Consider the following 19,197-nt stretch of genomic DNA (forward strand, 5'->3'; position numbering starts at 1 on the left):
TGACTCACAGCTGATCATTGTATAATATTGCTGTTACTGTGTACACTGTTCTCACTTCACTTTGTATCAGTTTACATAAGTCTTTCCAGGTTTTTCTGAAAGCATCCTGTTCACCCTTTCTTATAGCCCAATAGCATCCCATCACAATCATATACTATAACTTGTTCAGCCATTTCCTAATTGATGGGCATCTGCTCAGTTTCCAATTCTTTGCCATCATAAAAAAGTTGCTATAAATATTTTTGTACATATAGATTCTTTTCCTTAAAAAATCTCTTTGGCATAAAGATGTAGTAGTGGTATTGCTGGGTCAAAGGGCATGCGTGGTTTTATAACCCTTTGGGCAAAGTTCCAAATTGCTCTCCAAATAATTCAATCAGTTCACAGCTCCATCAACAAACAGTGCTCTATGTCCTGATTTTCCCACCTCTCTTCCAACATTTGTCATTTTCCCTTTCTGTTATATTAGTCAATCTGGTAGATGTGAGATGGTACCCTAAGAGTTGTTTTACTTTGCATTTTTCTAATCAATAGTGATTTAGAGCATTTTTTATATGACTATAGATAGCTTTGATTCCTTCATCTGAAAACTTCCTGTTCATATCATTTGACCATTTATCAACTGGGGAATGAGTTGTATTCTTATAAATTTTACTCAGTTCTCTACAGATCTGAGAAATGAGGCCTTTATCAGAGAATTTTGCTAAAAAAAAACTTTTCCTACAATCATGATTACTAATTGCTATTTCCTTCCATCTTATTTTTCCCAGCCTTCTCTTTTTCCTTTCACCCTGTTCCTCCTCAAAAGTGTTTTGCTTCTGATTACTGCCTCCCTAAATCTTCCCTCCCTTCTATCACCCCTCTTCTCTCATCCCTTTCCCTTCCTACTTCTTTGTGGATTTCTATACCCAACTGAATGTGTATGTTATTTCCTTTTTTGAGCCATATCTGATGAGAGTAAAGTTTGAAAGTCGTCTGTCACCCCCCCCCCACCATTTTCCCCTCCACTGTAAAAACTCTTTCACATTTCTTTTATGTGAGATAATTTACCCTATTCTACCTCCCCTTTCTCTCTTTTTCTAGTGCATCCCTCTTTCTTACCCCCTAGTTTTATTTTTTTAAGACATTGCCCCGTCTCGATCTTCCCTCTTCCCCATGCATTCTTACGTCTCACTCTTAAATTCATTTTTTACCCCATCTCCTCATAGTCGACTTACACCTGTGCCCTCTGTTTATGTACACTCCTTGTAACTGTCCTGAGGATATTAAAGCTCTTAAGAGTCACAAATATCACCTTCCCATGTAGGAATGCGAATCCCTTACAATTTATATTCCCTGTTTACTATTTGAGGCTTCTCTTGAGTCTTTTATTTGGAAGTCAAACTTTCTATTCAGCTCTGTTCTTTTTATTAGGAATGCCGGAAAGTCCTCTATTTCATTAAATATCCATTTCCCTCCCTGTAGGATTATACTCAGTTTTGCCTGTAGGTGCTAGAAAAGGGCCCCTTATATTTAGTCACCCCCAAGGCCTGCTGTTGGCTTGCTGGGATGGGGGACTGTGCTGGCATGGCCTGCAATGGACTGTGTTCAACTGTGCTCTATTCTCACCCCAATGTATATATTTTGAAGATATATAGGTTCCGAGTTGACTTGGGCTGGCAAATTTGTTTCACTTGTTCTTTTATTGGTTCCGTTACTCTAGAATTCATTTCAAAGTATTGTTTTAAAGTTGGAGGGGAAATTAGTAGAGCTTAGGTGAATCCCTGCCTCTACCATCTTCTGAGATTATTCTTTTTTTCCCATTTTTTAAAAAAAATTATTTTTAGTTTTTAACATTCATTTCCACAAGATTTCGAGTTACAAATTTTCTCCCCATCTTTCCCCTACCCCCACCCCAAAATAGTGAGTCTACTGAACACCCCTTCTCTCAATCTGCTTTCTCTTATGTCCTCCCCCATTCCCTCTCTCACTTTCTAGTTGGGCAAGATGGATTTCTATACCCCAATGCCTGTATATCTTATTTCCCAGTTGCATATAAAAAACAAAATTTTTTAATATTTGTTTTAAAAAACTTTGATTTCCAGATTCTTTCCCTTCTTCCCTCCTCACTAGGAAGATAAACAATTCAATATAGGTTGTACATGTGTAGTGACACAAAATGTTTCCATAGTAGATATATTGTGAAAGACTAACTATATTTCCCTCCATCCTATCCCACCCCCCACTTATTCTATTTTCTATTTTGACCCTGTCCTTTTTCAAAAGTGTGTGCTTCTAACTACCCTCTCCCCCAATCTGCCCTCCTTTCTATCAACCCCCCTCTTATCTCCTTCCCCTGTACTTTCCTGTAGGGTAAGATGCCCATCTAAGTGTATATGTTATTCCTTCCTTAAGCCAAATTCAATGAGAGTAAGTTTGACCCATTTTCTTTCACCTTCCTGTTCTTCCACTCCATTGTAACAGTTTTCTCTTGCCTCTTTTATATGATAATTTATCCTATTCTTTCTCTCCCTTTCTCCTTCTCTCATCTTAGTTTTATTTTTTAGATATCATCCCTTCCTATCCAAGTGATCCTGTACCCTCTGTCTATGTATACATGTACACACATATACACACTTCCACATATGTATTTATACACACATACAACCTCTTATACATACATATATATGCATGCATACACACACACACACACACACACACATATATATATATATATATATATTCCCTTCAACTATCCTCATTCTGAGAAAAGTCTCATGACTTACAATTATTGTTTTTCCATGTAGGAATGTAAATAGGACAACTTTAATAAGTTCCTTATGATTTCTTTTTCCTCTTTACCTTCTCTTGCTTCTTGTATTTGAAAGCCAAATTTTCTGTTCAGCTCTAGATTTTTCATCAAGAATACTTGAAAGTTCTCTATTTCATTGAATGACCATATTTTCCCCTGAAGCATTACTCAGTTTTGCTGGGTAGGTGATTCTTGGTTTTAATCCCAGCTCCTTGGACCTCTGTAATATCATATTCCAAACCCTTCTATCCCTTAATGTAGAAGCTGCTAGATCTTTTGTTATCCTGATTGGGTTTCCATAATACTCAAATTGTTTCTTCCTGACAGCTTGTAATATTTTCTCCTTGACCTAGGAGCTCTGGAATCTGGCTATGATATTCCTAGGAGTTTTATTTTTGGATCTTTTTCAAGAAGTGACTGGTGAATTCTTTCAATTTCTATTTTGCCGTCTGGTTCTAGAATATCAGGGCGATTTTCCTTGATAATTTCTTGAAGGATGATTTCTAGGCTCTTTTTTTGATCATGGCTTTCAGGTAGTCCAATAATTTTTAAATTATCTCTCCCAGATATATTTTCCAGGTCAGTGGTTTTTCCAGTGAGATATTTCACATTGCCTTCTATTTTTTCATGTGTTTGGATTTGTTTTATAGTATCTTGATTTCTCATAAAGTCATGAGCTTCCATTGTCTCCAATCTAATTTTGAAGGAATTATTCTCTTCAGTGAGTTTTTAAAATTCCTTTTCTATCTGGGCAATTTGGCTTTTAAAGGCATTTTGCTCCTCATTGGCCTTTTGGGCCTCTTTTGCCATTTGAGTTAGTTTAGTTTTTAAGGTGTTATTTTCTTCAGTATTTTTTTGGATCTCCTTTAGCTGGCTGTTGACTAGCTTTTCATGATTCTCTTGCATCATTCTCATTTCTCTTCCCAATTTTTCCTCCACTTCTCTTACTTGATTTACAAAATTCTTCTTGAGTTCCTCCATGGCCTGTAGCCAGTTCATATTTTTCTTGGAAGTTTTTGATGTAGGAGTTTTGACTTTGTTCACTTCTTCTGGTTCCATGTTTTGATCCTTTTTTCCCCCAAAAAAGAATTCTATGATCTGATTGTGCTTCCTCTGGTTGCTCATCTTGCCAGCCAATTACTTGACTTTTGAGCTCTTTGCCACAGCAGAACTCTGCTTCCATAGTGGAGAAAGCAGTGTCCAAAATCACTGGGGTTTTCACAAATGTTGTCAGAGGTCTGAGGAGGGTGCCCTCTCTACCACCACAAGCTCTGGCACACTGGCGTTTCTCACTCCAGGACCACCACTCAAGACTGTGATCCAGATCCAAGCAGGTCAAAGCAAGAGCAATTACCCTATGAATGGTTACTTGGTCCCCCTACTATCTGCAGGCCAGGAGCTCCAAAGGCAACCATGTGGTAGCAGATGCTGCCCTTTTGCCACCTCTTGCCCTGGGGGCATGGCCTGGACTGTGCTCTTACATCACTCAGTTCTAACAGAGTTCCCCACTGACCTTTTACTTTCTCTCTGGTGTTTATGGGTTGAGAAGTTTGGAAACTGCCACAGCTGCCAGTGATTCACTCTCCTGAAGTCTTTCTAGCCAATCTGTGCTGCTGGTTGGGGCCACCCTCGTGGCAGTCCCGGGTGGCTCATGCGGGACTGAGCTCGGCTCCCAGCCTGGAACTGGGCTGCCTTCAGTGGGTTCTCTCTGTCACTTTGTGGGTTCTATAGCTCTAAAATTTGTTTAGAGTCATATTTTACAGGTATTGGAGGTGGTTGGTGTGGGAGCTCATGCAAGTTCTTGCTTCTACTCTGCCATCTTCCCCCCCCCCCCAGATTAATTTTGAATGCATATTTAATCTTAACTGAGATTGAAACAATTTTTCCTCTCTTGCACCAGGAGGGACCAACCTCTGTATAAAGTTTTGTTGTCCATTGAGCAGAATAAGTAATTTAGCAAAGGCTGATGTTGAAGCACCAAGTCAATGAAATCATTTAATAAGTGATGTTTTTTTCCTATGTGACAGGAAGGCAACCATTCCCCCCACCCCAAACTCTAGCCATAGCAGCTTGAGCCTTCTGTCAATGAGCTAACATTTCAAGTTGCTGTTTACTATTCAGTGGATGTCAAATGCTATTTGTTAGTGTGTAGGAGGGAGAATGGTAATATCTCTAGGAGACAACATTTATCATACTGCTGGGAAATGTCAGAGTTGAAAAATGTCTTCTATGTGTTCAAGGGCTCATCAAAGGAGAAACCGACACAGTTAGAAAATGGGGTGCATCAGTCTTTACTGAGCACTTACCACTCAAATATAGGCAGAGCATGAGACAGCAACCCATTTCAACCTCTGCATAGATGCCAAATGATGCATCAAAGAACAAAAAGGAATTATACTACTTTAACACAAACCTTCTACCACCTTGAATGCATTTGAGAACAAACAGACTGACTTTGGAGTATCAAAGAAAATCTGACTAGTGGTATTTTACAAAAGAGCATATCAGAGAATATGTAGAATTGCCACCAATTAGATAGATAGATCTTTAGATAGATTAGATCATTAGATAGATCATCTGTTCAAAATAATTCACATTTCTAGAAACTGTTTCAACAATTATATACATTAAAGTGTGCTTTTAAAGTAAAAAAAAATGCTAAATCTTTTTAATTATAATCAATAATACTTCACAGCAAAGTTGTTTGGTCATATGTAGGAACTGCTTCATTTATTTGTCTGGGAATACCCAAAGTCTAGCATGGTGTCTGGCACATGGTAGGTGCATAATAAAAGCTTGAGGATTTATTGATTGCCATGCAACACTTTCTAGGTGACGCTATGCACTGATTCCCAAAGTGGGCAATACCACCACTAGGGGTGCTGGACTGATTTAGGGGAGCAGTAGTAGCCCTAGGTGCAACTGGGTGGGAGATGTTGAATAAAAATGAGGGGGTAATGGAAGCATAAGAAAAGAAAATAAGAGAATTTTGAAAAACCATTCATACATGTTTCATCTATCGTATAACAATTAAAATCATAGTGATTACATTATTTTCCAAATAAACATATAAAATGCAAGTTATAACCAATCAGTGGTCAAGTCTGCTGACAGGTCTTAACAGGCAAGTGTTAGCAGGTGAGTGTGTTGTATATGTCTCCAGGAAGTCTAGCATGCATCAGCAGGAATATGTGTATGTAATGACTTATTATTTACAATATGATAGCATATGGTTATATGGCACAATATTGCGCCACCAAAATTTCTATGTAGGAAATACCCCCACAAATTTATAATAAATTATTATATTTAAGATGTCATTTAAAAATATATTTTGAAATGATGCAAATTTTTAAAAGAATATTAAAGGGTTAAAGAAAGTAGATTTTCAGGGAGCTGCTGAGTAATTTTTCTTTTGAAAAGGGGGTGGAAAGCCAAATAAGTTTGGGAACCTCTGGTAGAGGCACTGTAATAATGGCTAGAATGTGGAGCTTTGAAGCAATTTATTGCACCTCACTTAATCTCTGCATGACTAAGGCAGCTCTCTAGGATTTATTTACTGAATCATGGACTGATTGAATTTTGGTGAGAATTTCAGTGCCTTTAGAGTGGAAGGACCTGGGTTCAAACTTAGGCTCATCCTATACCTGTATGACCTTGGGGAAGTCACTTATCCTGTCTGGGCCTTAGTTCCTCTTCTGTAAAAGCAGAACTTTGGACTTGATGGCCTCTAAGATACCTTCCAACACAAAATCTTTAATCCTGATTAGGGTTTTTAGAACATAAAACTAGGTATTACATTGTATCAGCATGAAGACAGTATAGTGCCATGAAAAGAGTATAGAACCTTGACTCAAAAGACCTGGGTTCAGTCAGGTTTAACCATTTACTACCTGAATAACCTTGGGAAATTCACTTAACCTCTCTCTGAACCTCATCTTCCTCCTTTTGAAAAGAAGACAGCTAGGTAGAATAGTAGAGAGAATTTTGGGTGGGGAGTCAGGAAGACCTTAGGCCAAATGTGAATTCAGATACTATTGGTGTGACTCTGGGCAAATCACTTAACCTCTATCTGCTTCAGTTTCACCATCAATAAAATGGGGATAATATCCATATTGCTTCTTTCTCTTGAAAATGAGGATATTTTACCAGATGACCTCTTGAGTCCCTTCCAGCACTAAATACACTGATCAATCACCCCTGGAAATTAAAATTATTATCAGTTTGCTGGGCATGCTTGCCAGACAATAAAATTCATTTTTTTTTTTGTTATTTATTGAAAGAAATATGACTGGATCCCCCTTAGGCACTTAGATATATAGTAGGTCCTTAATCAAGTCTCTACCACAAAAAGAAACTTCAAAATAAACCAGTTCAAATATTGCATCTGATGCCATAATCAATTCTCAGTTGCCCCTAGGTTTTTACTTAGACCACAGATCATATTTACAATGTATTGCTATGGCTATTACATTGATTCTGTCAGTCGCTTTCTAGGTGTAGATGTTACTTAGCAATGTTTAAAGAAAAGTAAATGAATTTAAGTAGGTCAAATACCCTCTTTCAAATTAGAATCTGAGGTAAAGGAGGAGCAGTGATATCCTGAACAAGGGATTGGTATGGATGTTACTGAGAACTGTACCCCACCTCAACATAGAAACGTAGAACCTTAATGCTTAGAGAGAACATAGCAATCATTAATTTTGCTAATGAAGAAGCTGTAGCCCAGAGAGGTGAATGATCTTGTCTAAAGTCATATGATTAATTAGTTATGGAACTTGGGACCATGATCTCCTAACTACCAGACTAGTGAACCAAAAGTACTGTTCTCCTATTTCTTGCTTCTTTTTTTTTGGGGGGGGGGGGGGGGAAGGGTGGAGTGTGTGTGTGTGTGTGTGTGTGTGTGCGTGCCCACGCATCTTTCTTCTTCCATTTTCCCTTTTCTGTGTCTCCTTTCCCTCTTTTTTCCTGTTCTGTTGCCTAGACTTTGGACTTCTCTACAGGATCAAGTAGCTGTCACAGATATCATTTCTGACCCAGCACAAACAGACAGGGAGACAGACACAAAGGGAACACCCAAGTATCTAGCAATTATCCTGCTTATCCCATATTGCAAACAAAGAAATCCAGGAGATCCGTATACACCAAAATGAGAAAGGGGAAGTCAGTGAAACATCTTCCCATCATACCTCTTTAGCATTGTATTACATGGTATGTAAAGGTTCAGCTACCTTTTGGAATAAATATACCTATCAAAGAATTTTGTTTATAGGGAATTGTTTTGGGGAAAATATGATAATAAAAAAACCTGTCTCAGCTAATATAAATTAGAAAAACATTAGGAACGTTTAGTGTAGCGTATACAAATTACCAAATTACATTCTATAAATTTTATATAGGTTCCCAAAGTGGGTGATACTACCCCTAGGGGTGCTGGAATGATTCGGGGAGGTGCAATTGGGGGAGCATAAAATAAAAATAAGGAGGAAGTATAGGGAAAGAAGAGAAGATTTTGAAAAACTGTTCGTACATGTTTCATCTGTTGTGTAACAGAGTTAAAGTCATAGTGATCACATTATTTTCCAGATAAACACACAAAATGTAAGTTATAACTGATCAGTGGTCAAGTCCATTGACAGGTATTAACAAGCAATTGCTGGTAAGTGAGCATGTCATACATTGTCGGGAGGTCTAGCATGCATTGGCAGGAATATGTGTGTGTAATAACCTGTTTATAATATGATACTATATGCAATGTTACATCATCAAAATTTCAATGCAGGAAAACTCACAAATTTACGATAAATTATTAAATTTAATATGCATCATTTTTTTAAAAATTATATTTTTTGAAATGATGCAAGTTAAAAAAAAACCATTAAAGTTTTAAAGAAAGTAGATTTCCAGGGAGTGCTGAGTAATTTTTTAAAAAAGGAGGCAGTAAGGCAAATAAGTTTGGGAACCTCTGCAGTATAGATAATAACTCATTTATATAGCATTTTATTTTATTTTTTGCTTTTTGGAGGGCAATTGGGGTTAATTGACTTGCCCAAGGTCACACGGCTAGTTTTTGTGTTAAGTGTCTGAGGTCAGACTCGAATCCAGGTCCTCCTGAATCCAGGGCCAGTGTTCTATTCACTGAGCCACCTTAGTCGCCCCCATTATATAGCATTTTAAAAAGTTTTAGATTCTAAAACACGTAAGATATGAATGTAGTAGAAGTTTTTCATGAAATTTCATCTGGGGTTTTAAAGATTTCTTTATGAAAATAATTACATTTTACAGAATTGATTTTAAAGTGAAAGCGCACATACACACATCCTCTGCCACTGTCACCCACCACCATTTTTCAACATTACCTATTTGTGACTGGGCCACCAGGGTTGACTTGCGGTCACAAAGTGGGGAAAAGGGAAGGCCTAACTCAGCTTCCTTGTCTCCCTGTGGAAAAGAAATCTCATTAGCACAGAAATATTCAGGAGAAATACTTATATCAAGGATTAAAAGGGAAAGAAACCCCAAAATGCTTGGTTCTTGCTAATGATTAGACTACATCTGAATGACATACCATTCATTATGTTTTAGATAATCAGAACCAGGTGCAGGGCAAAGAGATAAAACTGGTGCTTTTTTCATGTTCTTTTTGGGGGAAGAGGAAAAGCTGAAAGAATAATTAATTAATATCTTTAGTTCTTTAGAGTATTGGCTAAGTAATGTTCCTTTTTGACTGTAATAAGATAGATCTTAAGTATCTGGGACTCTGTCAAATCACCACAAAATATTTCTCAGCATACTACTGAATTTAATGTTCATTTAGTAGTACTGCTCATAAATACTGCATTGTGGTTTCTTCTTCCTTTCTACAGTGAATCAATATGCATTTATTAAGCATCTATTATGTGCCAGGAGATATAATTACAAATAATGAAATAATTCCTACTGTCAAAGTGTATAAGTTATAAAGGAGGAAGAAATAAACATACATACATACACACACATATATACACATACTTACATACATATATGTGTCTACATATTCGTATGTATGCATACCTATATATGAATATATGAAAAAGAATAAATACAATATCAGCAAGTCATAATAGCAAAATATAAAAATATTCCCTTATTCTCCTATATGTAACAGGTTTCTAGAGAGCAGCTTCACCGTGGGATATGATTCACACATGAATGGCAAGCATAGAGTAGGTAATCTGGAGAAGCTGGGTTCAAACCCTATTTCCATATTAACTGCATGGCTATAGGCAAAGTAATTAATCTCTTAGTCTCTCAGACAACCCTCTGAAACTCTAAGATACACTGGGAGTTCCCTAGAGTGATGAAATCATAGAGCGGGGGCCCATTCTGAACATTCAGAGCCTTGGCTGGACATAAAAATGGAGACTAGGCAGGCACCTATGTGATTTCATCAGTGCTGAGAATGTCTCACTCTACCCTACATCAAACCAGATGAAATATGTCTTCATTCATACAGACATGCTTACCAATATTCTTCCTCACAAACTTTAAAACCTAAAGTTTCATTGGAAGATCTTTATTTATCTTACTACTGTGATGACTTTTTAAAAATGGAAATACTCGTTGGAGGGGTAACACTTTCATCTACTTACTTTGTCCTAGCTACGAATCACTGTAAGGGATGAGGGAAAATGAGAGTATTAGGACCCTGGAGAAGAGGTGTAGATTTAGAAGAGACTAGAAAATGCCAAGGTCAAACTACCCCTTCTTGATGTTTTCCAAAAGGCCCGGCTTTGGTCTGCATTAATATGAAATGAGTTCAGAGTCATGGGTTGAATTTTTCTTGTTGTTGATTAAATAGTGTGTTGGAGGTGTGTTTGATTAAGAATTAACTTGAGGTCAAAGTGATTTCTTAAAAATAAATTATACAGTATCTCAGTGAAAAAGGCTAATTACAAGTATTCCCAGCTTTTCCTTCTTTTTTTTGTTATTGTGTGTGTGTGTGTGTGTGTGTGTTTTAAGCAATTGGGGTTAAGTAACTTTTGGGTGTGGTGCTAAGTATCAGAGCCTGGATTCGATCCCAGATTATCCCAACTCTGGGGACGGTGCTCTTACTCACTGTGCTACCTGGCCACCCCAAGCTTTTCCTTCTTAAGCATAAATATGGCTCCATCCAGGAGATGTTGCTTAATTACTAACCATTGATCATTTCTTACCCACATTATTCATTCATTCTATTCATACTATCTAAGAACATGCTAACCATAACTCTGTCTTATGTCTATAAGAGCTGCAATTCTGTAAGAGCTTGTTTGAAGCTCTTTTTAGAGGCTATGTTTTCCTCATTTTTTGACTTCAAAGAAATACCCTGATAGCAATGGACAAAACATTAAACTCTTTCTTAATAGAATTTAATATTCTCTGGTGTGTGTGTGTGTTTAAAATCTGAAACCTGAACAGCAACACTAGCTTTATACAAATGGAGAATGAATGAAATGTTGAAAGGATAAATATTCCTTTAAAAAGTTATATCACTTAACCTCTCCAAGCCTGTTTCCTCATCAGTATAATGAGAGGGTATTAGATTTCTAAAGTTCCTCCCAAGTCTAACTATCATTCTATTGTAGTTAGCATATTAGCATTTTTAAAAATTGATATAGTGAAAGTTTATTTTAATGCTTTTAAGTGCATTGAGTCTGTATTGGCTTTTCTTTCCTATTATATCCTCTCCCTGACCACTCTCTTTCTATTGAAATTTCTCTTTTCTTTCATGTCTCAATTTAGGATTTACTTGTACCATGAAGCCCTCTCCAAATATCTTATCTACAAATGTTTTCCCCCTCATTAAAGCAATCAGTCCAAATTCATCCTTTAGCCTCATCATATTTTTCCTTGTGCTATATTTATTGGTTTACATGTTACATTTCCCATGAGTCTGTAAGCTCCCTAAGAGACTGTCATTTTCCTTTTTGTATAACCAAGATGTAACATGACGTCTTGCATAGGCATTTAATAAAGTTTTTCTGAATTGACTTTTTAATTTAGAATTGTAAACTTCCTTCCTGAGTATTGACATTATATATTATTTGTATTATCAAAGACTGTGATATATATGTATATATAAATATATGTGTATATGCCTATGTGTATAAATGCATATAGATACACATAGGATGTATGTATATTTATGTGTGTGTGTGTATCTACAATTCAACAAATATATTGCTACCTGGAAAAATGGAGATGAAAACAATACAGTCCCTGTCCTCAAGTATGATAATAAAAACTTGCATTTATAAAGAATTTTTAGGTTTATGTTATCACTATAAGGATCCTTTGAATTACGTAATATAAAGATTATTCCCTCTATATCACAGGTGAGGAAAAGGCTCAAAGTGATTTGCCCAGAATTACACGGCCAGTAAACATTGGAGCCAAGATCAAATTCAAGTCTCTTTTCACTCTAAGTTGAGTGTAATTTCCATATTACTATGCTGTCTCTCCAATCAAATAAAAGGGATACAACTGGGAATCAAATTATTATGGCACAAAGGAGAATGTGATGAGGAAAAAAAAGTCCAGATAAAGCATTATAATAAATTTGATCAATTTCAGTTGGTGGGATGAGGGAACACTTTCTGAAGGAGGTAGTCTTGAAAGAAGTGGTAGAAAGAAAATGAGTATATTGTTGACATGGAAGATGATTTGCATAAATTAATGTAGGAAAAGGTGTCCATTTTGAAAGACTTGGAGCTTAATTATACTGTTAAAAATAATTATGGAGATTTAGAGAGTTAGTTAGTATCTTCCTAGTTATCTAGCCTAACTCCCTCAATTAGCTTTGCATGAATTCCCTCTAGAATATTCCAATATGCTGAAGACCAACCTCTACTAGAAAGGGAATTCAGACAGGGACGTTATTACTTTAACCCAAGCCAGGCTACCAACTCTCTTGATTAGCAAAAGAACACAGCAACAACCAAAATATGTTTGGGAAATTTCTAGGCCTTCTCCACAACTGGGCATGTCCCAGAACCATTTGCTTGTCTTTTAAGGCATACCTGATATTCTGCCTTGGATCAGCAGTATTTTGGTAAGTTTATAGTTATATATTTTCTTTTATGACATGTTTTTTGTTATACTTATGATTTGCTTGATACCAATGTTTCAACCTCCAATTATAGCATTGTTTCTATGGGAAAAGAGAGGGCTATTTAGAACCACTCTGTGATGTAGGTTCTAACTATTCATTACAGATAAAAGCTGGGCCTGCAGGTAGATATGTTTAGTCTAAAATAGTTTTTTTCTGCCTTGCTTTTCCAATTGAGTTAAACTTTCAATATTAGTGTCAAGCTTGCTTCTAAATAAATCTTTTTGAAGCTTTTCTCCATCTGTATACAGGACACAAAATAGCTGATTGAAATTGTGAAATATACCCTCTCCATTTGGTGTAAATAGTGCCAAAAAGAGTGATGTGATAGAAATTGTCAATAAATTGAAGTTTTTTACCCACTGTATTAACTGAACTGCCTGGTGGTTTTAGAATCTTGTCAGCATAGTATGCCCAATCAAGAAGATAAATAGAGACAAATATCTCCCAGCTTTCTTTTCCATACCATTCTTAGCTTTGCTAATATGTCTACCTCTGTATTCTTTGAGCTAAATGAAGTCACTGGGCTGAGTTACCAGGCCTTGCACTTTCCGTGAACATTACCCTGGAAGGGTCTTTTGACTTTGGCACTTTGTACCAAACATAGTTTATTTCTCAGTATAGCTAAATAGTGAAGTAGCTCTTTCCTCAAGTCAGATCCCCAAATGACTGAAACTTTGAATTTTGGAACAAATTTGGATTCAAATTGGGCAAGTATGTCATCCACGCCTACAAATCTCATGCTGACTTCAACGGATGCCTATCAAACATTTGGAGTAAAGTAGGGGTAAAATTGAAGTTGGTTTATTAAGATTCTAGACATTTAGTCAGCACTAAACTTTCTGGAAGGGCATTCTTTTATTAGGAATTGTAAAACAAAGCCCATATGAGTATACAGACTGGATACTGGTTTAAAAAAATGAACTGATTTGTGAGGATTGATCTTTCCCCTTTTCTGCCCCCCCCAATTCTTGCTGGAGGTTATTTTACTTTTTTCCCCATGAAACTAAATCCTGCAAAAACAAAGGATGGATTTATTGCTATTGGAACTTGCTGCTAAGGTAAACTGTCTTTGCCATGAGCTCAGATGTTACATGCTACATAAGGTCCTTTTTGATTTCAACATACAATGTCCCTCACCTCTTCCTCTTGAAATTACTCTCCCTATATTTTGTATTTTCTTATATGTGAACATATTGTAGTTCCCAGGTAGCATATACGCACCTTGAGGACAGGAAATACTTCTCTTTTGCCTTTTGTATCTCTAGAATATAGCCTTTTAGCTAGTAGGCACTTAGATGCTCATTGAATCAAATTGCCTAAATCACCAATCTTGGATATCTCTAATTTAGACCATAAGGCTATTGAACACAAAGTCTACCAATATTTTCAGTGGAACACCAGGGAAAAAGTTGGTGTACGATGTTTTTTGAAAATGACTGTGACCGTGCTCTGACTGTAACATAACCACTTTTGTCCCAGTACTCTTAAAGTTCACATTCTATGTTACCATTGGCCACCAAAAACATCAAACAGACATGACATTTTTCTTTGCAAGTATTGGCCTATGGTGCTTTTTCCATTAGCTCTTTGTGTCAGGTTTAAAATAGATCTGGAGAATGTAAAACATTTAGTCTTCCAAAATATGCCAAGTATCTAGAAATTAGCTTTATTTTACCAAGAAGTACAATTTGAAAGCTTGTTTTTGTCGTGTTTTATCTTTTAAGATTTGGCAGCTGGATGATAAGCACTCATAACATGAATGCTAAGGGCAAGAATAGTCTTGTTCCAAATTTGTTTTGTGAACATAATTTGGGCATTATAACAGTGCACTGAGGTTCGATGTGAAATGCTAAGACAATGGTTGATCACAAAAATAGCTGACCTTTGTAGAGTGCTTTATATGCACAGAACACTTTGTATATTATCTCTCTTAATTTCCATAACAAACTTGAGGTCTACAGTCCAAGTATTGAGTATTGTTATCCATATTTTTATAAAGAAGGAAAATTAGGCTCATGAGGTGAAATGACTTTGTCAATGTCACACAGCTTGCAAATGTCAGAACCAAGAATTGAAACCATGTCTTTTGGCTCCAAGTCCAAAGAGTGCTTTTTTCCCCATCCCATATGCCATCTTTAATTTGCTTCATAAAAGTGTAATCTGAACTTCTTCCTTTTCTTTTCTTTTTGGTTTTTTTTATTTTTTTTTTTGGAGAGGGGAAGGCAAAGTAATTGGGATTAAGTTACTTGCTCAGGGTCACACCGCTAGTAAGTGTCAAGTGGCTGAGGCCAGATTTGAACTCAGGTCCTCCTGACTCCAGGGCCAGTGCTCTATTCACTGCACCACCTAGCTGCCCCAGTGTGAGCTTTCTTGGATCAATAAACCAGCTTCCTGTGCACAGATTATAAAAACTACATTTTGTTCTGTGGTTATCAGTCCTGTAGAGTTTTTGAACTAATTGGAACAAAGCATAAGAAACTACTTACAGTGATGGGAGAAAAGTCGTTCTAATGTGTTGTCTCCATGGAAACCTGACAAGCCAACCAAGCTAAGAATAACAGCAACTTACATTTGCATAGTGCATAATAGTTTACAAGGAACTTTCATTACTAAATCCTGTAAGTTGTATAGTTCAGGCTTTATTATTCCCATTTTATAGATGAAGAAATTGATGTACAAAGGTTTAAGATACCTGTCTGAGTTTGTACATCTCAGTAAATGGTGGAAATAGGTCTTTCAGCCTAGTATTCTGACCCAAAGAACTGTCTACTATACCATGCTATACTATACTTCTAGAAATCCAGAGTTAGGCATACCACCACTGAAACTATGAGCTTTGATGATACACAGAGGAGTTTTTGTATTTCCCAAAGAAACTAGATGATTGACTCTTCTTTGGAAACTTACTGGCCGAGGTGGCCCAACAATTACTTCAGGTATCACACAATTCACCATGTTTCTTCAGTCTCTGAATCTTTTTGATGCTAGAGGTTATAATCTTGGTAAAATTATTAAAAGGAGAAATTTGTTTTTACATAATGAATCAATGATAGCAATCAAAAATAAAAAAAATTCTTCATCATCTACATTTATTTTCCTGAAGGTGCTTTATAAATCTTCCACTTTTTAAAATTTGTGTTCTTGCAGGACTATATCATCATTTAAGGTTATTATTAAAAAAACTCAGGTCCCAGAGCAGTTTGTTTATGATCTAATTAAATTTCCCAGCTGAGAGGATGAGGCAATCCTAACAAAGAACCCATTTCTAAAGTGTTTATTAACAGAGTTTATTAGAGTAGATTGTGAGTACTTCAGTAATTTTCCTGGACTTCTCACTTTACTGTCATTTGAGTATTCTAAAGTTGGCTTTATGTTCCCTTGTGCTTCTGAGGTTGTCCATTTCTGACCTTTCTTGAGCTATACAATTGCTTCCTATTGTCCCCAGAGTTCTTTAAAATTATCATTTCTTTTTACACTAAGTGGCACCATCTGATTAATGCAGACGACCTGACCTTTCAAGGTCTCACGATACCAAACTTCTTCAATGATATGACCTTGACCGTTTTTGGTAAAAGCATCAGATTTACTATTTATCATTCTTTAAGGACACGAAAGGTTCTGAATGCACTATTGAATAGTTCCTTTTCTAACTTGTAATTCAAATTTCAGCCTCTGTGTTCTCTGGGAGTTGGATGATCACCTCTCTAGAAAACTGAGGACTCATATGAAGAACCTCAGAAATGTATGACCTCATTTGATTTAACTAATTGTTTACCTAATTTCCTAAAAATTAGTTTTCTCAAATGTCTTAAGCAGTAACTTTATTTTCAGTTAGCCTAAGTCAGAACAACACAGTGAATTATGTAACCTCTTTCCTAATGACCTAGCAATTGTTGGGCAGTTAGGTAGTGCAATGGCTAAAACATTGGTTTAGAATAATAAAGAATTGAATTCAAACCCTGCCTTAAATGCTTACTAACTGTGACTATGGGCAAGTCACTTAACTGTTGCTTGTCTCAGTTTTTACAATTATAAAATGGGGATCATAATTATACCTACCTCCCAGGATCAAATGAGATAATATTTGTAAATCATTTAACTGATCCCTGGCACATGGTAGGCACTTAATATATAATTGTTTCTTCCTTCCTTCCTTCCTCCCTCCCTCCCTCCCTCCCTCCCTCCCTCCCTCCCTTCCTTCCTTCCTTCCTTCCTTCCTTCCTTCCTTCCTTCCTTCCTTCCTTCCTTCCTTCCTTCCTTTACACATTTACTCAGGCAATATGGATAAAATGCTTAGGAAGATGAGTTCAAATCCAGCTTCAGACATTTACTAGCTGTGTAACTCTAGGCAAGTCACTTAACTGCTTCCTGCATCAGTTTCCTGTTGTGTAAAATGCAGATTATAATAGCATCTACTTCTCAGGGTTGGATTTTTTAAAAAGATTAAATACAATTATATTTGTAAACCAAGATGCCTGGAACATAACAGGTACTTAATAAGTGATTGTTTCCTTCTTTATCTATATTTATTTTGTGTATAATTTGTATATGCTTATATATTTCTTCCCCTCCCCCATTCTTATGGAATATAAATTCCTTGAAGGCAGACTCTGTTTCATCTCTCTCTATTTACCTCCAGTGTCTGGAACATAGTAGGCATTTAATGAAATTTAAATTTGATTAACTGGACTTGACAGAAAATAAATTTGTTTACTTAGTCCTCAATTTTATTATATTTATTTTAATTAAATCTATTTTAGTTTTAATCTTGTCTGAGATCATGATTGCTGCCCATTTTTTTGTATCAGCTGAAGCATAATAAGTTCTATTCTAGCCCTTTATTTTTATTCTATCTGTATCACTTATTTTCAAATGTGCTTCTTATAAACAACATATTGTTGCACTCTTATTTTTAATCCATTCTGCTGTTTGTTTCCATTTTATGGGTAAGTTCATCCCATTCACATTCAGAGTTATAGTTACTAGTTGTACATTTCCCTCCATCCTATTTCCCTCACTATTTATCTTCCTCTCCCTCTCTTTTTGCCCTACCCTTCCTCAAAAGTCTAATTTACTTCTAGCCACTGCCACCCTAATCCTCATCTATTCTAAGAATTCCTCCCTTAACCTCTCCCCTTACCCTCCTCTTTCTTCATCTGCACACTCTTCTAACGCCCTTTATGACTAGTTTTATTCAATATTGTATTAGAAATTCTAGCAATAGAAATAAGAGAAGAAAAAGAAATGGAAAGAATCAGAATTGGCAATGAGGTAATAAAATTATCTCTTTTTGCAGATGATAATATACTTGGAATATCCTAAAGAGTCAACTAAAAAGTTAGCTGAAACAAGTAATAATTTTAGCAAAGTAGCAGAATATAAAATAAACCCACACAAATTATCAGCATTTCTGTTTATCATCAACAAAACTCTGTAAGAAGAAATAGTAAGAGATACCCCATTTAAAATAGCTGTAGACAGTATAAAATACCTGGTATACTTGCCAAGATAAACCTAGGAACTACATGAACATAAGTATAAAACACTTTTTATACAAATAAAGTCATTTAAACAACTGGAGAAATAATGCTTGTTCATGGGTAAGCAGATCCAAAATAATAAAAATGGCAATTTTACCTACACTAATCTACTTATTCAATGCCATCCCAATTAAATTACCAAAAATAACCTTTTACTGAGTTAGAAAAAATGAACAGAATTCATTTGGAAGAAGCAAAAGGTCAAAAATATCAAAGGAATTAATGAAAAAAAATGTAAAGAAAGGAGGTGTAGCAGTACCAGAACTTAAACTATATTATTAAGCAGTAATTATTAAAACTATCTTGGACTGGCTGAAAAATAGAAAGGTGGATCACTAGAACAGAGTAGACATAGTAGGATAGATATAGTAGTAAATTATTATAGTAACCTTGTTTGTGACAAATATTAAGATTTGAGCATTAGGGATAAAAATATATTATTTGTTAACAAATTTTTGGGAAAACTGGGAAGGAGTCTGGCAGAAATTGGTCACAGACCAATATTTTACACTATTTATAAAAATAAGGTCAAAATGGTTATGTGACCTGGATATAAAAAGAGATATAAGAAAATTAGAACATGGAACAGATTGCCTATCAGACTTATGGACAGTAGAAAAAATTTATGGATAAGCAAGAGATAGAGAACATTGTGAGATATAAAATGGTATAAATATAAATATATATATAACATATATGATATAAAAATATAAAATGATTACATGAAAGTTAAA

General features: G+C 35.9%; 1 protein-coding gene across 2 annotated transcripts in view; it reads right to left on the reverse strand.

The window, feature by feature from the left end:
* PDE1A (phosphodiesterase 1A) overlaps positions 1-19,197 on the reverse strand; it is a 494,981-nt gene that overhangs the window by 55,828 nt on the left and 419,956 nt on the right. For both annotated transcript variants that reach the window (XM_069068578.1, XM_069068579.1), the window contains exon 11: positions 9,151-9,232. In XM_069068578.1, coding sequence (XP_068924679.1) covers positions 9,151-9,232 — 82 coding nt within the window. The remainder of the gene's footprint in view (positions 1-9,150; positions 9,233-19,197) is intronic.

The sequence above is a fragment of the Petaurus breviceps genome, unplaced genomic scaffold, assembly GCF_028583685.1.
Source record: "Petaurus breviceps papuanus isolate PSGF00001 unplaced genomic scaffold, PetGlider_PUasm1.0 90763, whole genome shotgun sequence".
Lineage (NCBI taxonomy): Eukaryota > Metazoa > Chordata > Mammalia > Diprotodontia > Petauridae > Petaurus > Petaurus breviceps.